Source organism: Muntiacus reevesi, chromosome 2 (genome assembly GCF_963930625.1).
Source record: "Muntiacus reevesi chromosome 2, mMunRee1.1, whole genome shotgun sequence".
Lineage (NCBI taxonomy): Eukaryota > Metazoa > Chordata > Mammalia > Artiodactyla > Cervidae > Muntiacus > Muntiacus reevesi.
Window position 1 is genome coordinate 278,064,992 of NC_089250.1, and position 26,861 is coordinate 278,091,852.

General features: G+C 53.4%; 1 protein-coding gene across 5 annotated transcripts in view; it reads left to right on the top strand.

Moving 5' to 3' along the window:
* Positions 1–26,861, top strand: part of LOC136161766 (leukocyte immunoglobulin-like receptor subfamily A member 6) — a 44,324-nt gene that overhangs the window by 6,223 nt on the left and 11,240 nt on the right. Inside the window, exons 1-8 of one of the 5 annotated variants that reach the window (XM_065926843.1) lie at positions 13,103–13,206; positions 13,362–13,397; positions 13,579–13,863; positions 13,993–14,295; positions 14,505–14,816; positions 15,024–15,326; positions 15,675–15,689; positions 16,036–17,066. The exons of 1 other annotated variant lie outside the window; for it this stretch is intronic. In XM_065926843.1, coding sequence (XP_065782915.1) covers positions 13,173–13,206; positions 13,362–13,397; positions 13,579–13,863; positions 13,993–14,295; positions 14,505–14,816; positions 15,024–15,326; positions 15,675–15,689; positions 16,036–16,157 — 1,410 coding nt within the window. In that variant the 5' untranslated portion in view covers positions 13,103–13,172 and the 3' untranslated portion in view covers positions 16,158–17,066. Of the gene's footprint in view, positions 1–13,102; positions 13,207–13,361; positions 13,398–13,578; positions 13,864–13,992; positions 14,296–14,504; positions 14,817–15,023; positions 15,327–15,674; positions 15,690–16,035; positions 17,067–26,861 lie in introns of those variants that run through there. 3 more of the 5 variants (XM_065926844.1, XM_065926839.1, XM_065926838.1) reach the window with 3 other exon arrangements.

Consider the following 26,861-nt stretch of genomic DNA (forward strand, 5'->3'; position numbering starts at 1 on the left):
GCTCCTCTGTCCATGGGATTCCTCAGGCAAGAGTAGTGAAGGTGGGGTGCCATTTCCTTCTGCAGGGCATCTTCCCAACCCAGGGATCGGCCTACATCTCCTGCGCTGGCAGGCAGATTCTTTACCCGGAGCCGCCTGGGAGGCCCGAGTGCAGCCTGCCATCACTGCGTTTCCCTCCACAGATACCTGCCTGCTCTTCTCGCTTTTTCCCTGTGTATGCATGTGGGCTATCAGGACTTCCCAGCTGGCTCTACTGGTGAAGAACCCACCTGCCAGTGCAGGAGACATAGGAGACGTGGGTTCCATCCCAGGGTGGGTCGATCCCCTGGAGGAGGGCCTGGCAACCCCCTCCAGTATTCCTGCCTGGAGAATCCCATGGACAGAGGAGCCTGATGGGCTGCAGTCCATGGGGTCGCAAAGAGTCAGACACGGCTGAGCGACTTAGCAGGCACACTAGTTAACTATCGCTTCTATTTTCCATTTCTGGCCTCACTATGACACATTTCAGAAATTTTAATCAGCGTTTTATGCAAGATGGCAGATCGGGAACTCCCAGCCCGCATCTCGCACAGAAACACTCATAAACCAGGATTATTTGGGCCAGAAGACTTTTATGCAAACTGCAGGATCCAGCTAGTGAGCTTCAGCACCTCGGATGAGCAGAAAACCGAGAAGAACCACTTGGAAAGGATAAACAGAGCAGGTTCTTTTCCCGGTCTCCCCTCCAGCAAGCACAGCTCAGCGCTGAGAGGACCCCGCCTGGCCGAGGCCCCCTCCTCCCCGGGAGGACAGTGGGTGCAGCCACACCACGTCCCCAGGCTCCGGGGCACTGCGGACCTCAGGCCTCAGAAACCGCCTCACTGCTCAGCTGACGAGCGCTCCAGGCCACAGACGCACGTGGGGCCGCAAAGCAGGAAGAGAAGGGACGGGGCTCTGAGCGGCCGGCTCGGCCTCGGGGGTTAGAGGAGGACGGGGTCCTCAGACTTCTCCCTCAGGGCAGGGGCACGACGCGGCGGGGACACACCATCTCCCTCCCCGGACGGGAGGGCCGCGGAGCCTCAGGTCCCCAGAAGACGTCTCCGAGGCTCCAGATCTCTAACTGGGCTGGGGGAAAATTCACCGTATGTCTGAGAGGAGGTGGCTGCTTCTCCAAGCACACAGACACCAAAGCAGAGCCACAGAAACACCGAGAACCGGGAACCGTGACTCTGCCCAAGGCTGCAGAGACTGCAAGAAATCGGGAGATCTGAGAGCTCCCTTATTTGGATAACAATTGTCCCAAAGCAGCTCAGTGAACTGGTCTTCCACAAGGTGCCCAGAATCAGAACGGGAACGGACAGTGCCTTCAAGAAATGGTGCTGGAAGAGCTAGATGACAGCAGGCAGGAGGGGGAAGCTGGACCCTCAGCTCACACTACATGTGAAATTGAAGAAGGAATTCATAGGCCTGGACTCCATCTCGGGCCTGTCCGTGCTGATCGTGCTCGGCCACCTCTCCAGTGGACCCTGAACTCTCTGCTTAGTGCCTGTGGGAACGACAATGGAAGGATAAGACCCCCTCCAGACAGGGGAACCTTGAAGATCATATCCAGGTTACTCATCACCTAAGAGAAAACAGACACTAATCACCCCTGCCTCCGGACACTATCTATCAGATGTAAGCACAGGTTTATTGGTTATTAACCGGTTGGAGTGTAACTGTGGGCTTATTGATTATTAACTGTCTGAACACATAACACGTGAATGATGGGGTTATTGTGATTGGATTGTATTTACCCTTACTTTGTAAGCATTAAGGTGTTGGGGTGGTGGGTTTGGACACATACACATGGGGTATAAAAGATTTTCACAAATGCTGATCAGGGTCCTTGGCTAAGAGGAGACTGCCGTGGGCCCGCCGGTGTAATAAACTGCACTCCACTATCTGCATTGTCCTTCTGAGTGAGTTTGTTTCCCGGAAAATGAGGCTATAACATTTGGTGCATTGGCTGGGAAGCTCCTCACTTTGAGGAGACAGGTCTCATTTGAGGCCACCCCGAGGCTTTGTAGCTTGAATCTCCTAGAGTAGGGAAGGCGCCTCGCCCCTCTGGAAGGATTCTGCTTCTCAACGCCCGGACCTTTCACGTTAGCAGGTAGTGAGCGGCAGCAGGGGTACTGAGTGCTCAGGTGAGGAGGAGGAACCCACCCGGCAGGGTGGAAGAGGGGGCCTGATCACCCCCCTGGGAGGGACTAGAAGGAGCTGGGACCCACAGGAGCCTGGAATAGGCAGGCAGCAGCGATTGTTTGGTACACAGGTCAACGAGCGTGGTAGGGTTTAGGAAGGAAATTTGTGAAGGTCACTTAGGAGGTGTGTCCACGCCGTCTCGGGGAACATTATTACCAAGCGATCGCCAGGGGATTTTTAGGATAGGAAACTGGTCCTTGTATGCTCGTATTCTGCCCTCCCCCAGGAGGTGTCCCGTCTGCTATGAAATCCTTGACCCCCTCGGAATTGTTAGGCTAGAAAGAGGGGGATACAGAAGTGAGTATGAATTGGCTTTTCTGGAGATGGCCTGGGACATGGGATATTTAACCCATCTGAGTTTTCATCCGCACCTGATCAAGCCCACCAAGGCAGACGGACTTTAAGGGAGAAGCTGTCTTGGACTATGTGATGTTCTGGTTTGGCTGCGCTGCCTGGCGGGTGAAGACACGCCGATCCCCCTTCTCCCTCTGGGATCTGGCAGGTAAGGCTCTTCTAACCCCAATTAGGAAGGAGGCAGAATGGCAATTTAAGTGTCACTAAGTGGAAATATCAGAAGTACATAGGGTACTGAGAACTTCGTAGACAGAATGAACAGGAAAAGTAGAAGGTCCGAGAAGGTAAGCAAGATGGGGGGAAGTGAATCTAAGGCAACTGTATTGGAGTACATGATTAAAAATTTAAAGAAGGGATTAGGAGGAGACTATGGGGTGAAGATGAAGCTTAACCGCCTCCACATACTCTGTGGTCAAATGGCCCTCTATGGGAGCAGGATGGCCACCAGAGGACACCATGAACTCAACAATAGTGGAAGCAGTCTGGCTTCCATCTATTGACTCATGGCTAGGGTTAGCTTGAGACCCTCCTACTTGGACACGGTTCTGTATCCAGAAGGGAAAGGGGAAAATATTAATGGCACAAAAATTGACTGATGATAAAAAAGGAAATTCTACAGGATTTGGACGGGGATGACTGACCCCTCCCCTATGCTGGATAATGACGCGCCTGCCTCCCAGGGCTCCACCAGGACCGGAGGCCGCCTTAATGCCCGATCCAGGGCCAGGTGAAGTTCCTGCAGCGGCCGCTGCTCTTCCGCCAGCTCTCCCGGAGGTCCTAGAGCCGCCGTTGGGGCAGGCTCCGATCCCGGTGACAGAAACCTCTGGCCAACACTTTCAGGATCCGGCTCCAACCAAACCACCCAAGCTATACCCGCCTCTGCCGGGGAGTACTGACAAGAAGGGGAGGGAGACGTTGGAATTAAGCAGAGACTGCGCTCTGCCAGAGAGCTGGAGGGAATGAAAAAGAACAGACAGGAGACTTACAGTGCTAGCTGCTGCTCTGGGAAAGTCTTATCTCGGGCCCTCCGGAAAACCTCATCTGCCCCAGGGACAGGACAGTCCTTCAGCCGGTCCCAAGGGAGGCCCTGAGCCCGTTATAGCCAAACCGGTGTGCCCGGTGCAAGCTTTTGGCCACTGGAAGACTGAATGTCCTAAGGCAAGGAAGGAAGAGGAAGCTCCCGCAGTTGTGGGGCTTGCTGACTTGGAAATTAACTAGGGCTGCTGGGACTCAGAGATATCAGGTCCCTGAGAGCCCATGATAACCGTAAAAGTGGGGGACCAAAACATTGACTTCATGGTGGATACGGAGCAGAACTGTCAGTAGTAACAAAACCTGTGGCACCTCTGTCCAAAAAGACTACCGCTGTAACTCGGGTATCGGGAGAAGAGATGATTAAACCATTTGCCAGCCTAGAAAATGTCACATGGGGGCGCACCAAGTGATTCATGAATTTCTCTACATTCCTGAGTGCCCAGTACCCCTGTTGGGAAGAGACTTGCTCTCCAAACTAGGAGCACAAGTGACTTTCTCCCCTGAGGAGAGGCCCACCTTCTGGATGGACTCTATGACTTATTTGCCCTCTCTCTCAATACCAACCCAAGATGAGTGGAGGTTGCATGAGCCTCTGAAGGCAGAACCGGGTGGGCCAGAAGAGCATGAGGGAGCTAACTCAATTATTCCCTGAGGTCTGGGTGGAAGACAACCTCCCTCCTCCCAGGCTGGCTAAACAGCACGCCCCAGTGATAATAGAGCTCAAACCAGGCACCATCCCGGTTAGAGGGTGCCGGTACCCGCTATGGATGGAGGCCTGAACCAGCATATGGCCCCCCATCAATAGATTGAAACAAGCAGGCATTCTAGTAGAGTGCCAGTCGGCTTGAAATACGCCAATCCAGCCAGTCAAAAAGGAAGGAGGACAGGACCATAGGCCTGGACAAGATCTCAGGCTAGTCAACCAGGCTACTTTGACTTTACACCCCACTGTTCCAAACCCCTATACCTTACTTAGGCTCCTCCCACCGAGGACTAAAGTATACACTTGCCTAGATCTCAAGGATGCCTTCTTCTGCATATGCCTCGCCCCAGCGTCACAGCCCATCTTTGCCTTTGAATGGGAAGATCCAGTCAGGAGCACCAAACAACAGCTCATCTAGACTCCCCCACAAGGGCTTAAAAACTTCCAGCCATCTTTGGGGAAGCCTTGGCTTCTGACCTGGACTCATTCCATCCGGAAGAGTATGGATGTCAGCTCCTACAATACAGGGATGAGCTGCTGCTTGCTGCCTGAGACCAAGGCAACATGCTGGAAGGGGACAAATGCACTTCTCCAGCTGTTGATGGAAGCAGATAAACCGGTGTCAAAGAAGAAGGCACAGATCTACAAAGAGGAGGTAAGATATCTGGGGTTTGTTTTAAAGAAGGGCTCAAGGTTCCAGACCCTAAATGGGTCCTATATATTGATGGCACTAGCCTGATAAAACAAGGACAACGACTGTCAGGTTAGCCAAAGCAGAAGGGGCCAAGAATGAAAAGAGATGGTGGGAATTGCCAAGTGGCAAATTATTGGTACCGGAGGAGCTGGCACACACTCTGGTAAGCCAGACACACAAAGCGACCCACCTGGGCCATGCTGCCTGCTCACAGGTTAATGCTGCCTCTCGGGGATTCAGACAAAATCCTCCAGGTATTCAGCTGAAAGGCACACTGCCCCTTGACCACCTGGGAGTGGACTTCACCGAAAATGTCATGGTATGTACGTTCTCGGGATGGGTTTTTCCCAGGCTTTTCCTACCTGGACTGAAAGAACATCTGAAGTAGCCCGGTGCCTGCTTAGGGAAATAGTTCCCAGATTTGGATTTCCCACCAGCATTGGATCAGGCAATGGCCCTGCTTTTGTAAATGATTTAGTACAACAAGTAAACAAAACTTTAAACATCAAGTGGAAACTGCACAATGCATATAGGCCCAGAGTTCTGAGATGGTGGAATGAGCCAACCGGACACTTAGAGACTCTCCAAGTGGATCAGAGAGACTGGCTGCTCCTGGGTGGACTTGCTTCCGACGGTTCTGCTCAGACTCCGGATGACCCCACAGTCCCAAGGGTATTCTCCATATGAAATTGTGTATGGGAGGCCTCCTCCCATAATTAAACAGGTGTCAACAAATTTGCCTCAGGAAGGGGGGGATAGGATTTCACAGCAGATGGAACTGGGTAAGGTAATAAATCGGGTAACTAAGTTTGTACAACAAAGGGTGCCGTTCCCCCTTGGGGAACAGACTCATGGGTGTACCTTTGGTGACCAAGTATGGGTCAAAGATTGGAAACATGACTTACTAGCCCCTTGGTGAAAGGGCCCTTATGTTATTCTAACTACCCCTGCTGCAGTTAAAGTTGTAGGTATTGTCCCTTGATCCATCATACGAGGGCGAAGAGAGCATACCACGCACACCCAGAAAACGCTGAGTGGACTGCACAGAGGGACCACACTGATCCTCAGGAGACTAAGACCATCCTTAAGAAGAAGGAAAAGAAGATCCCAGACAAGCCCCTTCAGGATGAAGCCGCACAATCAACTCCTGCTTCTTGGCCTCATCAACGTGATTTTGAACTTAACTTCCGACAATGTTTTCGTCTCATGGGCACATTCCTACACGGACTTCCACAACACCTACAACTGCTGTGTATGTAGGACTCTGCCTCTGTCTCTGATGGATGGACTTCCTTGGTGGGTGTCACCGCTCCACCAAGCAGATTTTAAACCACTCTGCTCTTTTCTGGGATGACAAAGAGACTTTCCTCTCTCTTGTCAATCATAACCTCTCCTTGCTCTCTTGGTGTAAGACCTACAGTCACTAGACTCGGGTCATGGGGTTACATTTGATATAAACGCCAGTGTAACAAAAGCCTAACCTACAACAGGCCCCAGTAAATCTACCTTATTTACATGCTAGGTGGACAAGATCTGTGTTTCAATGGTATGAGGATATTGCTGCCTTTTTCATACCCTCCGTAGGGACAACAAATATATTATGATTAAAGTAGAGGCCTTGACTAATTCCAAAAACAGGCCCTCCTAGATAGAAGAGAAGCCATCCAAGCCTTAAATGTAAATCTAAATGAGAAAATCAGTAATTCATAAAAACATAGCTTTGGACATTAGGCAGCTCAAAGAAACACGTGTGCTATAATTAAGGTTGAATGTTGTCTATACATTCATGACTTATCTGACAATGTATCGACTACTTTAGATGACATGAAAAATCAGGTAAAAGCAATGTCAAATGAGAACATTCCTTTCTGGACTTCGGGCCTATCTTGGGTGAACAGCGATTGGTGGAAAACTATATTTACCACTGTCATAGTTGTCTTCATAGTTCTGCTTTGTGGACCCTGAATTTTACAATGTATTATGAACTTTGTAACCCGAAGGTTGATGACATTCTCCCTAATTGGCAGTTGGAGAGCCAGGGTGCAATATATCCCTATGAAGGATGCTCACAATATGACTTAAGAGCATGAAGAGGGGGGAATGAAGAAGGAATGCATAGGGCCTGGACTCCATCTCATGCCTGTCCGGGCTGATCGTGCTCGGCCACCTCCCCAGCGGACTCTGAACTCTCTGCTTAGTGCCTGTGGAACGACAGTGGAAGGATAAGATCCCCTCTGGGCAGGGGAACCTTGAAGATCACATCCAGGCTACTCATCACCTAAGAGAAAACAGACACTAATCACCCCTGCCTCCGGACAGTATCTATCATATGTAAGACAGGCTTATCAGTTATTAACTGGTTGGAATGTAACTGAGGGCTTATTGATTATTAACTGTCTGAACACGTGAATGATGGGGTTATTGTGACTGTATTTACCCTTCCTTTGTAAGCATCAAGGGATTGGGGTGGTGGGTTTGGACACGTACACATGGGGTATAACAGGTTTTCACAAATGCTGGTCAGGGCCCTTGGCTAAGAGGAGACTCTGCCGTGGGCCCGCCGGTGTAATAAACTGCACTCCACTATCCGCATTATCCCTCTGAGTGAGTTTGTTTCCCGGAACCCGTGGCTACAAGAAAATCATCTCAAAACGCAGCAGAGACTTAAACACAGGGCCTCAAACCTTGAACGAACAAGAAGGAAACACAGGGGGGCTTCGTGACATGGGTGTGGACAAGCTTTCTGTGGATATGGAACAAAAGCACGGGCAGCAAGACAGAGACAGACCCGGGGGGTCGGTAAATAAACACCTCCTGCCAGCACAGGAGATGGTCACAGGAAAGGCAGTGTATGCAACGGGAGAAGATGTATGCAAACCGCACGTCTGATAAGGGGCTACTTCTCCAATACACAAGGAGCTCACACAACTCAACGCAAAGTAACAACCACCCGGTTTTTAAACGGGCAAAGGACCTGAACAGGTGCTTCTCAAAAGACCATACCCAGACGACCAAACAGGACATGGGAAGGTGCTCAACATCCACCAGTCCTCAGGGGGGCACACATCAGAGCCAGTGAGGTGCCACTGCATGCCGGGGTCCAGCCTCGGCAGGATCCAGGGGGTACCCTCAGGATGAACGGCCTCGGCGAGACGGAGAGAGACGTGAGACCAGCCTTGATAGGGCCAAGTCTGCGAGGGAGAGAGGGAGAAAGAGAGAGAGAGAGAGAGAGAGGATGACCAGACGGGGGTGTTTGCAGGGTCTAGCAGAGTCTGGCCATCCTTTTTTTTTCACCGTGGCTTTTATACCCTAAATTAGTACATTTCTAAGGGGAAGATAGTTTAACATTACGTCAGCTTGTCCTTCACGAAATCGGGGTGTTTTCTGCATACATCTTTGTTTATGAGGGTCTTGTACATTATCTTCTGGCCTTGGGGCCTATTAACATTTTATGCAGGTCAGGTGAATGTAAACCTACTTTTTGTTTCCCTGGTGACCTTAACTGAAAGGTAGCAGTCTCATAGGGCAACAGTACAGAGTAGAAGTATAACCTTGTTAACACAAAAATTAATCCTTCTGCAGAAGTTGTCAGTTGCGTTCATCTAAGAAGTTTACCCCACACTGACTCTGCGGCTTCAGTGAGGCAACCTCTGCCTAGTACTCCTGGCTGACAATTAACAACCATCTCATTGTTACCACACTAGGGCTAAGCTCTTATTTCTCTAGATCTTTAACTATATTAACAATGGTTTCTATAGCACTACCTTAGCACATTAAAAGCAAAAACACAGCAAGCAAAACACAGCAAGCAAATCTCAACCCAAGAAACACCTATAGAATATTTTTTCTTATGTTTTCTAATAGGACTCCTTTACCCCTTAAAAGGGCTCTATGTCTATTAGGGCTTTTATATAATCAGGTTCTTTATGCTATTTTATGATTAGGATATTATAAGCAATCATGCATTTTAGTACCAAGGGCATAAATGCATTTGGCTAACAAACTACCAGCAAAGGAGTTTAAATTAAAACACTCCTTTCACCCTGAATAATCTCATAAAATACCACCACCTGGGAAACTTACTGATTAAAGTTCTAAATTGATTCTTGGAAAGAGATCGGGGAAGGCCTCTGCCTATGTCACAGATATTAGGGAGTAGTCTATTGAGGCAGGCATCAGAAAGACAGACATCATCTTTAAGGTGAGCGCCGGGGGCAGCTTTTTGAAATCCCTGAAAACCTGATCTGCCTTGCCTGTCAGGCTTTCTCCTCGTGACCTTCTCATGGGTGGGATCTCGTGAGCTGGCCTTTTCGAAACCCCTGAAAACCTGATCCGCCTTGCCCGTCAGGTTTTCTCCCTCATGGCCTTGTCATGGGCGGGATCTCGTGTGCCGGCTCCCGGCAACTGCACGTGTTACAGACACTTGACTGCTAGGAAAAAGACAAAGACAGCACGTGCTGCCAAACGCGGAGAAAAGAGAACCTTGCGCGTGGTCGTTGGGGACACAGTCGGTGCAGCCACTGTGGAAAGCAGTATGGAGTCTCCTCAAATTCTAAATCTAGAGCTCCCTACCATACGATCCAGCAATTCCACTCTGGGTCTGTATCCAAAGAAGCTGCGGCCAGGAGCTCACAGGCGTATCTGCACCCGTGTTCTGCATCGTTGCTCCGGCAGCAGGCCGCGGCCACAGCCTGGCTTTCTGTAAAGAGATAAACGCACACAGAAAACGCCATACGCACGCAATGGAGTCTCACTCAGCCTTTAGAAAGGGAATCCCTCCTGTTGAGACGACACGGGTGAAGCCGGAGGACGTTATGCCGTAAGTAAGGCAGACAGGCGGGGAAACGCAGCAGGAGCTCCCTGACCTGTGGAATCCAAAACAGCCTCCGAGAAACGGAGAGAACGGTAGTCACCAGAGGCCAGGAGCGGGGTAGGCGGGGAGGTGCGGGTCACGGGAGCAACGTTTCAGGGGCGCTGCCGAGTAATCCTGCAGACCTGATGGGCAGCGACGGGACCGGAGCTGACCGTGCTCTGGTGTCGGCTCAGTCCTGCTCGGAGGGCAGCCCGCACGTGTCCTCACCAGACCCGCAGACCTCGGTGAATCTGGAGCTGATGGACACGCTAATTATAATTAGCATGACTGCAGTACTTATTTCACAGCGTAGACAGAAATCAGAACGTCAAGCTGTGCATGTGAAACAAATACAGTTTTTGTCAATTATACCTCAGGAAAGCTGAAAGCGTTTTCTCTCATTTAATTACACCAGGCACTGGGGAGTTATTCCATTTCTGATTTTAGGCGCTTGCTTTCATGCTTAAAATACGTCTTACATTCTTATTTCTGAACACGTATGCATTCTCCTCCTCCTCTAGAAAAGACAGTGTTCTAACGGTACTTCACTGAACCCTGGGTACTCGTATACACGTGTGTGGGCGTGCGCACGTCTCTGTGCACACGTGTGGGTGTGTTTGTGCGTGCAAGTGTGTGCCTGTGTAATTTCCAAAGCTCATTTTCCGCCACGCGTTCCTCTCTGTTGCACCTCACTCTCTCTGCCATCTCTGAGTATTGCTTCCCGTGTGAAAACTGTCAGCATCTAAGAACGTGCACCTCTGGAAATGCCTTCTTTCACGCTCATTCTCTTTTTATCAAATTACTTGAGAACACTTTCTGTTTTTAATCAAGCGTGTGACTCAAGTACTAGGAGAGGAAAACACTTCTCAAGGCTAAGGGATCCAGGCCCCCAGGGCCCTCCTTCTCTCTGAGGACCTGGCGGGTGAGAGGCTGAGGCACGCCCACAGCGGGAGGCGGTGCAGAACCTCCTGGAAGCCGGGTTGTGCTCTGCATGAAGCTCTGGCTTCCGCCTCTTGTAAGCACTCCGACAGGGGCCGGGGAGGGGGGGTACTCTTCCTGACGGCATCGCTCCAGTGCCCTTTAGCGCCCCCTTTTGGTCGGGGGCAGTCTGCTCCCGGGGGCTGCTCATTCTCTTGATGGTGATCTGCGTTTTCTTCAGGAAGTAGTTTCAGGACGTTTTTAGGGTCTCAGTATCGGCCGCCTTGATTTTTTTTTTTTTTTTCAGTTAAAATTTAGTTAGAGTAAACTGTTTCAAATTGTAAGTTCAGTAGGAAAGACGTTTTAAATTTACCCTTCAGATGCTCAGTTCACTGTGAAAGGCTGCCTTTCTTTAACATGTAGTGAGCTAACCCCCTTGCAGACCCCGCTGCGGCACGCAGGTCTCCTTGCAGGGTGGGCGTCCTTGGCGGAAGGGTGCCGCGTCTGGCCCCCTGAGCGGGGCTGGAGCCCTACCCTCAGTGAGGAGCGCCGAGTCGGTCGCGGGCCCAGCGGGGCCGCCCTCGGGTGTCCCGGGCACCCACACGTGCGCCAGCCCCCCAGGACGGTTCTCCTCAGGGAAGGAGGCGCCGCTACTCCTTCCTTCAGCCGCGGCTGTCTGTCCTGGGCTTCTTCGCTTCTGACACTTAGGACGGACACCACCCTGCCCTCAGCACAGGCCCGCCTCTCCTGAATCGCCAAGTCTGCGCTCTCTGCTGCATTCCGGAACATTCCCTCAATGCTAAACTCCGACGTCACATGTGGCCGCTCAGCTGTCGTCTTGACTGCCTGGCTTTTTTTTAACGTGTTGAATCTACTGGATTGTTCACGTCAAAAATGTTCGACTCTTTTCAGTAACTGCCTGTTCTTCTACAAAATAATCCACATGCTTGCCTCATTTATGTTTCTGTGAGGATGGGTCCCTCTCTGTGTCCACACGGGTGGACCTTCCTCTGACCCCGAGATGATCCCTGCCGCCGGGGCCACACCGCCCTCCTCTCCCCATCGCTGGGGTTCCCTCTCCATTTGGGGAACTTTTCTTCTGCACTTGTCTGGGGTTTCCTGTTGCAGAAACACTCTCCGGAGCACATCTCAGCGTCAGAAGCAGAGGAGGCTCTGGGCGGGCACCACACTCGCGCCCTTGGGTGCAGTCTGAACCAGCAGCCCGTCACGTCCACCCTCTCCTGCCGTCAGCTCGTCTGGAAATTAACCGTGGTAATGGCAGCAAGAGCCCACAGCCCCTCTGAGGGCTGGGGTTTGGACAACATGCAGAGGAGGAACCTCAGGCGCAGAGAAAGGGCACCGCCGCTCAAGCTTCCAGGAGCAGCGGGCACACGTTTATGGGAATATCTGTTCCCACCAGAGTAAGAGCTCTGACCCCAATCAACACCCCTGAAAGCTTGCAAGTGATGGCAAGAGCGGGAGGAGACGGTGCCCAAGGACCCCGGGGCCCCGAGGAGGCAGGAAAGGCCTGGGGGCTTGTTCCCAGGAAGGCGGGCTGAACGGTGATGAAATAAAGAGACGCCCCTGAAGGGGGCTGTGACGGGGGGAACCCACACTCCGGGGCAGGGGAGGAGTCAGATTCCTTCCTGATTCCCTGAGCGTCTCCTCTAGGCTCTGGGCCACGCAGACTCCACTGGGCCCCAGGGAGATGCTGAACCTGTGTCCCTCATAGAGGACAGACTTGTGGACTCACTGGGGAAGGAGAGGGTGTGAGGAATAGAGAGCGTAGCATGGAAACACGCCACCAGCATGTGTGAAACACCCCGCCGGGGGACGTGCCGCGTGACTCAGGAGCTCACAGAGGCGTCTGTGACAGCCTAGACGGGTGGGGGGGGGGTGGTTCAAGAGGGAGGCCATGCGACACATATGGCCCATCCATGTTGATGTGTGGCAGAACCAGCACCATACTGTGAAGTGACGATCCTCCAATTAAAACACAAAAAATGTGTCTCTCGGGATCTGAGCCCCACGGGCAGCAGGAGCCGGCATCCTCCCTGAAGCATCTCCAGGGCCTGGTGACCCGGCCACGGTGAGGACCCCACGGGGACCTGCTGATGGACGGGCAGAGGAAGAAGCAGACCTCGAGGCGAGGCACGCAGAGGGAAGGAGCCTCACCGTCCTCATCTGGAAGGCGCGTCTCAGGAACACACTGGGACTGTCATGGGGACAACGCCAGGATTTCAAGAAGAGGCTGTTCCCCTTCCTGCGGGGACGCTGATGTGACAACCGCGTGACAGGAAGCCCCAGCCCCGGAGAGGACACACCCTGTGGTCTGTCCGCAGGACACCAGGTCTCCTCCATCCTCAGGGCCTGCACAGCAGGGAGGAGACGCCATGACCCCCACCGTCCCCGCCCTGCTCTGCCTCGGTGAGATGAGGACGGGCAGGGGGAGCCCTGGTTTGGAGGGACCCCCCCGCCAGCCAGCCTGCTCCGTCAGGGGACCCAGGACCCAGGAGGCTCCCGGGGAGGAGAGGCGCTGCTCAGAGCTGAGGGCAGACCTCTCACATGGCTCTCTCTTCCAGGGCTGAGTGTGGGCCTGAGGACCCAGGTGCAGGCTGGTGAGTCTGTCCCCAGGGCCAGATCCCTCCTCTCGTGGGGACAGGGGTCACCCCTGGGCCACGGGGAGGGGGACAGCAGCTCGGGGCTCACATAGGGGGAGTCTGGGAGGTCTGGGAGGTCTGTGCTGAGAGACAGGGCATGCGGGGGACGCCTGTTAGCCCGCCTCTCACTTCCTTCCAGAGATCCCCCCCAAACCCACCCTCTGGGCTGAGCCGGGCTCTGTGGTCCCCTGGGGGAGCCCCGTGACCATCTGGTGTCAGGGGATCCTGGAGGCCCAGGAGTTCCGTCTGGATAAAGAGGGAAGACGAGTTCGCTGGGAGAGACAGAAAGTACTGAAACCCAGCGACAAGGCCCAGTTCTCCATCCCACAGATGACCGAGCAGCACGCAGGGCGCTATCAGTGCTACTACATAACCCCTACTGCCTGGTCAGAGCGCAGTGAGCTCCTGGAGCTGGTGGTGACAGGTGAGGGACTCTCGGGACCTCAGGCTCTGCCCTCGGAGGGGGATCTGCTCTCGGGGGTGTCCCTCTCACAGCCCAGCCCTGGGGGGCAAAGGGTGAGCCCACAGATCCAGCTGCCTCCTTCTCTCCTAGGACCCTCCGGCAAACCCAGCCTCTCAGCCCTGCCGAGCCCTGTGGTGGCCTCGGGAGGGAACGTGACCCTCCAGTGTGACTCCCATCAGGGATTTAACAGGTTCCTTCTGACCAAGGAAGGAGAAGACGAGTCCTCTCGGACCCTGGATGGACAGCGGAGCCCCGACGGGCAGACCCAGGCCCTGTTCCCCGTGGGCCCCGTGAGCCCCGGACACGGGTGGACGTTCAGATGCTACGGCTTTAACAGGGACACCCCCCGGGTGTGGTCGGCCCCCAGCGACCCCCTGGAGCTCCTGGTCTCAGGTGAGGAAGTCCCGTCCTGACCCCACATTTGTGCAGACAAGGCAATGTACTCGGGTCTCTGCTCCCAGGGGAGCCCCTGTGAGGTGGGGAGAGGAGCGTGGGGCTCACAGGACAGACACACAGACAGAGACAGCGAGGCCTGGGGCCGGGCCGGGAAGGACGTCCATGGGGGACGCGGTCCCAACACCCCAGCGCCCGTCTCTCCCCAGGGCTGTCTGGGAAGCCGTCCCTCCTGACCCCGCAGGGCCCTGTCGTCACCTCTGGACAGAACCTGACCCTTCAGTGTCGCTCTGATGTCGGCTACGCCAGATTCGCTCTGTCCAAGGAGGGGGGCCGGGACCTCCCCCAGCGCCCTGCCCGGAGGGCCCAGGGGGGGCTCTCTCAGGCCGACTTCCCCCTGGGCCCGGTGGGCGCCGTCCACGGGGGCCGGTACAGATGCTACGGTGCACACGGCCTCTCCTCCGAGTGGTCGGCCCCCAGCGACCCCCTGGAGCTCCTGGTGGCAGGAGAGGGGCCAGCGGGTCAGTCGGGGGCCAGACTCTGCACAAGCCCCACTGGGGAGCCCCAGGGGTGATGCTGGGACCAGGGGGAGGGGTCCCCGGGAGGGGACAGCGAGACGGGGTGGAGGAGGGGGGACTCGGAGAAACAGAGACGGCGCTGAGGGTCCAGAGAGGCCACGGAGTCTCGCTCAGAACCAGGGGGGGCCCGCACCCCCTTCCTCTCTGCAGGACGGCTCAGAGACAGACCCTCCCTCTCGGCGCGGCCGGGCCCCTCGGTGGCCCCGGGGGAGAACGTGACCCTGCTGTGTCAGTCGGGAGACTGGACGGTCACCTTCCTTCTGTCCCAGGAGGGGGCAGCCCATCAGCCCCTGCGTCTGCCCGCCCAGCACCAAGGCGGGCGGTTCCAGGCCGAGTTCTCCTTGAGTCCTGTGAGCTCGGCCCACGGGGGCACCTACAGGTGCTACCGCGCACTCAGCACAGAGCCCCACCTGCTGTCACGGCCCAGCGAGCCCCTGGCGCTCCTGGTCGCAGGTGAGGCCCCGTCTGTCCGTCTGACTCAGCAGCTCGGGGCTCTGGGCCCTGGGAGGCCCCGGAGGTCGAGGAGGAGGGGGCGCCGAGGGAGGGGCCCACTGCGGGAGGGGCCTGGGAGCCCATCCCCGCCCCTTCCTCACGCACTGGGGTCCCGGAGGGGCAGGTGGGCAGTGGGAGCGTCTCGGGGAGGCCACAGGGCCGCACAGGGCAGAGGGGAGTGAGGTGGGGACCCCGGGTCAGCCCGGCGCACCCCTCCCTGGGCTCATTCCCAGGACCCATGGGCCCAGCCCCCACCCTCGGGCCCCAATTCAACACCTGGGGAGTCCCGGGGCTCTGTGCTCAGGGGAGACAGCCCGCCCCAGGGCGGTCTGAGATTCTCTGGGTGGACAAGGCCCCTCAGATCGTCAAGGGCCGGCGGGGAGTCGGGCAGGGATGGCACGGGAGCCGCAGGCTGTAGGGGCCTGAGGCTGCGGGATGGGGGGTCAGTCTGGGGAGAAGCAGGCTGCCCCCGGGAGGCTCCCCCAGGACACGGCCCACCCACGGCCTCCCTTCAGCACCCTCGGGCCCCCTGACACCCTCCCCGATCACCGCGGTCAGACCCAGAGTGAGGACGAGGACAGCGTCCCCGTCAGGGGCTGGGCTCGGGGCCACGTCCTCTCCCGGGAGGTGGCTGCCTGTGCCGGCGCTGACCTGCCCGCCCTCACCCCAGACTACACGGTGCAGAATCTCATCCGGATGGGCCTCGCGGCCTCGGTCCTGGTGCTGCTCGGGGTCCTGTTCTGCCAGGCTCGGCTCGACCGCCGAGGACCCCGAGAGGCGGCCCGGAGCTGAGCACGGGAAACCCCAGCACCATCCGGAGTGCCTCAGCCCGGGACGCGAGCTTCCGGCCCAGGAGCTTCGGGAACAGCCTCTGCCGCGCATGTTTTGTGCACTGTCTGCGGAGGCTCCGGGGAAGAGACACTCCGCTGGGGCGGGAGGAGGCCCGGTGTCCTCGGGGTGGCTGGGGACTCGACCTCTGCTCACGGGCCCCCCTCCCTCCCGGGGAGGACGCCCCGACTCCGCGCTCCTCCCACCCCAGGCCCGAGGCGCATCCCAGTGGCAGGGGTGGGTCCTCACCCTGCAGGACCGCAGGCTCTGTCCGCTCTCCTGGAGGACGTGAACCTCATTGTTCATGCCCGCCTTCTCTGCTGTGCGCAATGACGGCCATCCCTTCTCAGAAACAGAACGTCGTTTAAGTAACTGAATAAATGGGTGGAAGTGGGGCCCCGTCTGGAACAGATGGATCCAGAACTCTTCCCTGAACCCCCTGGACCCCTCAAGCCCTCCTCTCCTCATCAGATGGCACCCGGTGTAGTTTCTCCAGAAACACTTTCAGTGTGATGGGACACCCTGGCGTTTGAAGTGACAGTCAGGGCTATGCTGGTACATGAGCTCAGGAATATATCGTTTTGTAAAGAGGGCCGATATGGGGTTTCCCTGGTGGTGAACAATCTGGCAGCCAACGCAGGAGACGCAGGTTCAATACGTGATCCTGGGGGATCCCACGTGCCAAGGAGCAACTGAGTCCGTGAGCCGCAGTGACTGAGGCCGGCACGTCCTGGAGCCCGCGCGCCGCCGAGAGGCCAGTGCTGTAGACGCCCAGACGCCTCAGCGAGGGAGCAGCCCCGCTCATCACAACCAGACACACCCCTGTGCACACAGACCCAGCACAGACACAATCATCAGCAATAAATTCTTAAAGAGCCCAGGCGTGTGAACTGTGTGTCTGCTTGGGTGCAAAGGCTCTCCGCGGCCAACCTCCAGGAGCCTGGGTGAAGGTGCTGAAGGCAGGGTGGGAAGGAAGGAGCAGGCTGGCTTTCCCAGAGGAGCGAGTCTGGTCCCCCCACCCCCCACGGACGGCCCCAGGCGCACAGATCTGTCCTTAGCGTTACACGTCACATAGGATGGTCTCCACCTCAGTTTCATGCCCCAGGTTCCCTGAGATGAGATGCCCACCTCCTAGTTCATCTGTGAGAGAGGGAAGGAGAAAATGATGGAGGAGACAAGGCTGACTCTGACAAATCCCAGCACATGACGGGCAGGTATACTCACCACCCCGCTCAACCTGGAGAGTCGACAGCAACTCTCAGTGAACAGGAGAGACACAGCGCTGGCCCACACCTGCATCACCTAGAGGAAGATGTGTGCACAGCCACGAGCGTGCAAGCAGAATACGGACACGTTGGTTCCCAGTAGAAAAGGTTACAGAAATCACTTTCACCAAAATGGTTTGGTGTATATATATGCGACAGAAGTTTATACAAAATATTCACAAAGGCGGACTGCTAGAGTAACACAGATCAGTTTTCAAGCATAATGGTGAATAAGTGAAATAAAACTGCAGGAGTCCAGTCCATCACATCAAATTCAAAAGGCAACAACATGGGACTCAAATAAATAACATAAGAAATGAAACAGGAGAAACAACAGCTGCTGACAGGTTCCCCTGGTGGCTTGGTGGGTAAGAATCCAGCCGCCAACGCAGGGGATGTGAGATCCATCCCTGCTGCAAGAAGATCCCACATAGGCCGGAAATGCTGAGCCCGCGGGCCCAGAGTCCTGCCCTGCGACAAGACACGCCATCAAAGCGCAGGCACTTCAGCAAAGAGAAAAGCTGCTCTGAGCTCAGCACAACGTGTGCAAAATGCACAACAAAATATTAGCTAACCAAATTCAACAACGCACAAAAAGAATCACACACCAACTTGGATTCATACCAGGGTCACAAGGATAATTCAACATATGCAAATCAATCAATGTGAATCACCACATCAATAAGAGAAAGGACAAAGCAACATGCTCGCCTTAATAGGTTCAGAGAAAGCATTGATAAAATTCAACATTCATTCACCACAAAAACTCGCCAGAGTGAGTACAGAGGGAAGACATCTCAACGTAATAAAAGCTATTTATGACAAGCACAGTCAACACCGTACTCAAAGAAAAAAAGCTGAAAGCCTTTCTAAAACTCTGGGACAAACAGGGACGCCCACTCTCAGCATTTGTGTTCAGCATACTACTGGAAGTTCAGTCATAGCAATCAGACAAGAAGAAAAAAGGATGCAACTTGGCGGCAGGAAAGAGGCAAAACCGTCCCGTATGCAGAGGACGTGACACTCCACTTACAAAACCCTAGAGCGCAGACACGCGCTGTCAGAAGCGAGGGAGGGAGCACCGCGGGCTGCGGAGTGGGGCGGGCGGTGTCGTCTGGGTCTGCAGTCTCTGCGTGTGTGTCTGTCTGTACTCACTCGTGTCCATCTCTGTGAGACTCCACAGACAGTGCGCGTCAGGCTCCTCTGTCCATGGGATTCCTCAGGCAAGAGTAGTGAGGTGGGGTGCCATTTCCTTCTGCAGGGCATCTTCCCAACCCAGGGATCGGCCTACATCTCCTGCGCTGGCAGGCAGATTCTTTACCCGGAGCCGCCTGGGAGGCCCGAGTGCAGCCTGCCATCACTGCGTTTCCCTCCACAGAAACGGCGTCAGGTACCTGCCTGCTCTTCTCGCTTTTTCCCTGTGTATGCATGTGGGCTATCAGCACTTCCCAGCTGGCTCTGTGCGCAGGCTCGGCCTCGGGGGTTAGAGGAGGACGGGGTCCTCAGACTTCTCCCTCAGGGCAGGGGCACGACGCGGCGGGGACACAGCGTCCTCTCCCTGGACGGGAGGGCCGCGGAGCCTCAGGTCCCCAGAAGACGTCTCCGAGGCTCCAGATCTCTAACTGGGCTGGGGGAAAATCCCACCATAAGTCCGAGAGGAGGCAGCTGCTCCTCCAAGCGCACAGACACCAAAGCAGAGCCACAGAAACACCGAGAACCGGGAACCGTGACTCTGCCCAAGGCTGCAGAGGAACCAAGAAATCGGGAGATCTGAGCGCTCCCTTATTATGGAAAACAGCTGTCCCGAAGCAGCTCAGTGAACTGATCGTCCACAAGGTGCCCAGAATCAGAACGGGAGCGGACAGTGCCTTCAAGAAACGGTGCTGGAAGAGCTAGATGACAGCAGGCAGGAGGGGGAAGCTGGACCCTCAGCTCACACTACATGTGAAATTGAAGAAGGAATTTATAGGGCCTGGACTCCTTCTCAGGCCTGTCCGGGCTGATCGTGCTCGGCCACCTCTCCAGTGGACTCTGAACTCTCTGCTTAGTGCCTGTGGGAACGACAATGGAAGGATAAGACCCCCTCCGGACATGGGAACCTTGAAGGTCATATCCAGGTTACTCATCACCTAAGAGAAAACAGACACTAATCACCCCTGCCTCCGGACAGCATCTATCAGATGTAAGCACAGGCTAATCGGTTATTAACTGGTTGGAATGTAACCGCGGGCTTATTGATTATTAACTGTTTGAACACATAACATGTGAATGATGGGGTTATTGTGATTGTATTTACCCTTCCTTTGTAAGCATCAAGGGATTGAGGTAGTGGGTTCGGACACGTACACACGGGGTATAAAAGATTTTCACAAATGCTGGTCAGGGCCCTTGGCTAAGAGGAGACTTTGCCTTGGGGCCGCCGGTGTAATAAACTGCACTCCACTATCTGTATTGTCCTTCTGAGTGAGTCTGTTTCCCGAAAAGCGTGGCTATAACGTTTGGTGCATGGGCCGGGAAACTCCTTACTTTGAGGAGACTGGTCTCATTTGAGGCCACCCTGAGGCTTTGTAGCTTGAATCTCCTAGAGGGGGGAAGACGCCTCGCCCCTCTGGAAGGTTTCTGCTTCTCAACGCCCGGACCTTTCATATTAGCAGGCAGAGGACGGCAGCAGGGGAACTGAGTGCTCAGGTGAGGAGGAACCCACCTGGCAGGGTGGAAGAGGGGACCTGATCACCCCCCTGGGAGGGACTAGAAGGAGTGGGAACCCACAGGAACCTGGAATAGGCAGGCGGCGATTGCTTGGTACACAGGTTGACAGGCGTGCTAGGGTTTAGGAAGGAAATTTGTGATGGTTATTTAGGAGGTGTGTCCACGCCGTCTCGAGGAAACTATTACCAAGCGATCCCCAGGGGATTTTTAGGATAGGAAACTGGTCCTTGTATGCTTGTATTCTGCCCTCCCCCAGGAGGTGTCCTGTCTGCTGTGAAATTCTTGACCACTCGGAATTGTTAGGCTAGAAGGAGGGGGATAAAGAAGTGAGTATGAATTGGCTTTTCTGGAGATGGCCTGGGACATGAGATATTTAACCCATCTGAGTTTTCATCCGCACCTGATCAAGCCCACCAAGGCAGAATGGACTTTAAGGGAGAAACAGTCTTGGACCATGTGATGTTCTGGTTTGGCTCTGCTGCCTGGCGGGTGAAGACATGCCGATCCCCCTTCTCCCTCTGGGATCTGGCAGGTAAGGCTCTTCTCACCCTAATTAGGAAGGAGGCAGAATGGCAATTTAAGTGTCACTAAGTGGAAATATCAGAAGTACATAGGGTACTGAGAACTTCGTAGACAGAATGAAAAGGAAATGTAGGAGAAGGTCCGAGAAGGTAAGCCAGATGGGGGGAAGTGAATCTAAGTCAACTGTATTGGAGTGCAAGATTAAAAATTTAAAGAAGGGATTAGGAGGAGACTATGGGGTGAAGATGGAGCCTAACCGCCTCCACATACTCTGTGGTCGAATGGCCCTCTATGGGAGCAGGATGGCCACCAGAGGACACCATGAACTCAAAAATAGTGGAAGCAGTCTGGCTTCCATCTATTGACTCATGGCTAGGGTTAGCTTGAGACCCTCCTACTTGGACACGGTTCTGTATCCAGAAGGGAAAGGGGAAAATATTAAGGGCACAAAAATTGACTGATGATAAAAAAGGAAATTCTACAGGACTTGGACGGGGATGACCTGACCCCTCCCCTATGCTGGATAATGATGCGCCTGCCTCTCAGTGCTTCACCAGGACTGGAGGCCTCCTTAATGCCTGCTCCAGGGCCAGGTAAAGTTCCTGCAGCCGCTGCTCCTCCACCAGCTTTCCCGGAGTTCGTAGAGCCGCCGTTGGGGCAGGCTCCGATCCCAGTGACAGAAACCTCTGGCCAACACTTCCAGGATCCGGCTCCAACCAAACCACCCAAGCTATACCCGCCTCTGCCGGGGAGTACTGACAAGAAGGGGAGGGAGACGTTGGAATTAAGCAGAGACTGCGCTCTGCCAGAGAGCTGGAGGGAACAAAAGAGGACAGTCAAGAGATTTACAGGGCTAGCTGCTGCTCTGGGAAAGTCTATCTCGGGCCCTCCGGAAAAACTCATCTGCCCCAGGGACAGGACAGTTCTTCAGCCGGTCCCAAGGGAGGCCCCGGTCCCCGTTACAGCCAAACCAGTGTGCCCAGTGCCGAGCTTTTGGCCACTGGAAGAGCGAATGCCCTAAGGCAAGGAAGGAAGGGAAAGCTCCCACAGTTGTGGGGCTTGCTGACTTGGAAATTAACTACGGCTGCTGGGACTCAGAGATATCAGGTCCCTGAGAGCCCATGGTAACCGAAAAAGTGGGGGACCAAAACATTGACTTCATGGTGGATACAGGAGCAGAACTGTCGGTAGTAACAAAACCTGGGGCACCTCTGTCGAAAAAGACTACCGCTGTTACTGGGGTATCAGGAGAAGAGATGATTAAACCATTTGCCAGCCCAGAAAATGTCAGATGGGGGAGGTGCACCAACTGATTCATGAATTCCCCTACATTCCTGAGTGCCCAGTACCCCTGTTGGGAAGAGACTTGCTCTCCAAACTAGGAGCACAAGTGACTTTCTCCCCTGAGGAGAGGCCCACCTTCTGGATGGACTCTATGACTTATTTGCCCTCTCTCTCAATACCAACCCAAGATGAGTGGAGGTTGCATGAGCCTCTGAAGGCAGAACCGGGTGGGCCAGAAGAGCATGAGGGAGCTAACTCAATTATTCCCTGAGGTCTGGGTGGAAGACAACCCCCCTCCCCCCAGGCTGGCTAAACATCACGCCCCAGTGATAATGGAACTCAAACCAGGCACCATCCCGGTTAGAGGGTGCCGGTACCCGCTATGGATGGAGGCCTGAACCAGCATATGGCCCCCCATCAATAGACTGAAACAAGCAGGCATTCTAGTAGAGTGTCAGTCGGCTTGGAACACGCCAGTCCTGCCAGTCATAAAGGAAGGAGGACAGGATCATAGGCCTGGACAAGATCTCAGGCTAGTCAACCAGGCTACTGTGACTTTACACTTCACTGTTCCAAACCCCTATACCTTACTTTAGCCTCCTCCCACCGAGGACTAAAGTTTACACTTGCCTAGATCTCAAGGATGCCTTCTTCTGCATACGCCTCGCCCCAGCGTCACAACCCATCTTTGCCTTTGAATGGGAAGATCCAGTCGGGAGCACCAAACAACAGCTCACCTAGACTCCCCCACAAGGGCTTAAAAACTTCCAGCCATCTTTCTGGAAGCCTTGGCTTCTGACCTGGACTCATTCCATCCAGAAGAGTATGGATGTCAGCTCCTACAATACAGGGATGAGCTTCTCCTGGCTGCCTGAGACCAAGGAAAAATGATGGAAGGGGACAAATGCACTGCTCCAGCTGTTGATGGAAGCAGGTTACCGGGTGTTGAAGAAGAAGGCACAGATCTACAAAGAGGAGGTAAGGTCTCTGGGTTTTGTTTTAAAGAAGGGCTCAAGGTTCCAGACCCTAAGTGGGTCCTATATGCTGATGGCACTAGCCTGATAAAAAGAGGGCAACGGCTGTCAGATTAGCCAAAGCGGAAGGGGCCATCAAGACTGAAAAGGAAAAAAAAAAAAAAGACTGAAAAAGGATGGTGGGAATTGCCAAGTGGCAAATTATTGGTACTGGAGGAGCTGACACACATTCTGGTAAGCCAGACACACCAAGCTACCCACCTGGGCCTTGCTGCCTGCTCACAGGTTAATGCTGCCTCTCGGGGATTCAGACAAAATCCTCCAAGTATTCAGCTGAAAGGCACGGTGCCCCTTGAACACCTGGGAGTGGACTTCACTGAAAATGTCATGGTATGTACGTTCTCAGGATGAGTTTTTCCCAGGCTTTTCCTACCTGGACTGAAAGACCATCAGAAGTAGCCCGGTGCCTGCTTAGGGAAATAGTTCCCAAATTTGGATTTCCTACCAGCATTGGTTCAGACAACGGCCCAGCTTTTGTAGGTGATTTAGTACAAATAAGCAAAACTTTAAACATCAAGTGGAAACTGCACACTGCATATAGGCCGAGAGTTCAGAGATGGTGGAATGAGCCAACCGGACACTTAGAGACTCTCCAAGTGGATCAGAGAGACTGGCTGCTCCTGGGTGGACTTGCTTCCGACGGCTCTGCTCAGACTCAGGATGACCCAACAGTCCCAAGGCTGTTCTCCATATGAAATTGTGTATGGGAGGCCTCCTCCCATAATAAAACGGGTATCAACAAATTTGCCTCAGGTAAGGGGGTATAGGATTTCACAGCAGATGGAACTGGGTAAGGTAATAAATCGGGTAACTAAGTTTGTACAAGAAAGGGTGCCGTTCCCCCTTGGGGAACAGATTTATGAGTTTACCCTTGGTGACCAAGAATGGGTCAAAGATTGGAAACATGATTTGCTAGCCCCTTGGTGAAAGGGGCCTTATGTTATTCTAACTACCCCTACTGCAGTTAAAGTTGCAGGTATTGTCCCTTGATCCATCATACGAGGGCGAAGAGAGCATACCACACAGACCCAGAAAACGCTGAGTGGACTGCACAGAGGGACCCCACTGACCCTCGAGAGACTAAGACCATCCTTAAGAAGAAGGAAAAGAAGATCCCGGACGAGCCCCTTCAGGATGAAGCCACACAATCAACTCCTGCTGCTTGGCCACATCAACGTGATTTTGAACTTAACTTCCGACAATGTTTTCGTCTCATGGGCACATTCCTACACGGACTTCCACAACACCTACAACTGCTGGGTATGCAGGACTCTGTCTCTGTCTCTGATGGATGGACTTCCTTGGTGGGTGTCACCGCTCCGCCAAGGAGATTTTAAACCACTCTGCTCTTTTCTGGGATGACAAAGAGACTTTCCTCTCTCTTGTCAATCATAACCTCTCCTTGCTCTCTTGGTGTAAGACCTACAGTCAGTAGACTCAGGTCATGGGGTTACATTTGATATAAACGCCAGTGTAACAAAAGCCTAACCTACAACAACCCCAGTAAATATACCTTATTTACATGCTAGGTGGACAAGATCTGTGTTTCAATGGTATGAGGATATTGCTGCCTTTTTCATACCCTCCGTAGGGACAACAAATATATTATGATTAAAGTAGAGGCCTTGACTAATTCCAAAAACAGGCCCTCCTAGATAGAAGAGAAGCCATCCAAGCCTTAAATGAAGAGCAAATCTAAATGAGAAAAGTGGTAATTCATAATAAAATAGCTTTGGACATACTCACAGCTGCTCAAGGAAACACGTGTGCTATAATTAAGGTTGAATGTTGTGTATACATTCCTGACTTATCTGACAATGTATCGACTACATTAGATGACGTGAAAAACCAGGTAAAAGCAATGTCAAATGAGAACATTCCATTCTGGACTTTGGGCCTATCTTGGATGAAGAGCAATTGGTAGAAAACTGTATTTACCACTGTTATAGTTGCCTTGATAGTTCTGCTTTGTGGACCCTGAATTTTACAATGTATTATGAACTTTGTAACCCGAAAGTTGATGTCATTCTCCCTAATTGGCAGTTGGAGAGCCAGGGTGCAATATATCCCTATGAATGATGCTCACAATATGAGTTAAGAGCATCAAGAGGGGGGAATGAAGAAGCAATTCATAGGGCCTGGACTCCATCTCAGGCCTGTCCATGCTGATCGTGCTCGGCCACCTCTCCAGTGGACTCTGAACTCTCTGCTTAGTGCCTGTGGGAACGACAATGGAAGGAGAAGACCCCCTCCGGACAGGGAAACCTTGAAGATCCTATCCAGGTTACTGATCACCTAAGAGAAAACAGACACTAATCACCCAAGCCTCTGGACAGGTCATAAATTATTTCCGTATTTATCAGGATGTAATCACAGGCTTATCGATTATTAACTGGTTGGAATGTAACCGTGGGCTTATTGATTATTAACTGTTTGAACACAAAACACGTAAATGATGAGGTTATTGTGATTGTATTGACCTTTCCTTTGTAACCTTCAAGGGGTTGGGGTGGTGGGTTTGGACACGTACACATGGGGTATAAAAGATTTTCACAAATGCTGGTCGGGGCCCTTGGCTAAGAGGAGACTCTGCCTCGGGTCCGCTGGTGTAATAAACTACACTCCACTATCTGCATTGTCCCTCTGAGTGAGTTTGTTTCCCGGAACACATGGCTATAACAAAATCATCTCAAAACTCAGCAGAGACTTAAACACAGGGCCTCAAACCTTGAACGAACAAGAAGGAAACACAGGGGGGCTTCGTGACATGGGTGTGGACAAGCTTTCTGTGGATATGGAACAAAAGCACGGCAGCAAGACAGAGACAGACCCTGGGGGTCGGTAAATAAACACCTCCTGCCAGCACAGGAGACGGTTATAGGAAAGGCAGTGTATGCAACGGGAGAAGACGTGTGCAAACCACACGTATGATAAAAGGCTACTTCTCCAATACACAAGGAGCTCACACAACTCAACGCAAAGTAACAACCACCCGGTTTTTAAACGGGCAAAGGACCTGAACAGGTGTGTCTCAAAAGACGATGACCAGACGACCAAACAGGACATGGGAAGGTGCTCAACATCCACCAGTCCTCAGGGGGGCACACATCAGAGCCAGTGAGGTGCCACTGCATGCCGGGGTCCAGCCTCGGCAGGATCCAGGGGGTGCCCTCAGGATGAACGGCGTCGGCGAGACGGAGAGAGACGTGAGACCAGCCTTGATAGGGCCAAGTCTGCGAGGGAGAGAGGGAGAAAGAGAGAGAGCGAGAGAGAGAGGATGACCAGACGGGGGTGTTTGCAGGGTCTAGCAGAGTCTGGCCATCCTTTATTTTTCACCGTGGCTTTTATACCCTAAGTTAGTACATTTCTGAGGGGAAGATAGTTTAACATTACGTCAGCTTGTCCTTCACGAAACCGGGGTGTTTTCTGCATACTTCTTTGTTTATGAGAGTCTTGTACATTATCTTCTGGCCTTGGGGCCTATTAACATTTTATGCAGGTCAGGTGAATGTAAACCTACTTTTTGTTTCCCTGGTGACCTTAACTGAAAGGTAGCAGTCTCATAGGGCAACAGTACAGAGTAGAAGTATAACCTTGTTAACACAAAAATTAATCCTTCTGCAGAAGTTGTCAGTTGCGTTCATCTAAGAAGTTTACCCCACACTGACTCTGCGGCTTCAGTGAGGCAACCCCTGCCTAGCACTCCTGGCTGACAATTAACAACCATCTCATTGTTACCACACTAGGGCTAAGCTCTTATTTCTCTAGATCTTTAACTATATTAACAATGGTTTCTATAACACTACCTTAGCACATTAAAAGCAAAAACACAGCAAGCAAAATACAGCAAGCAA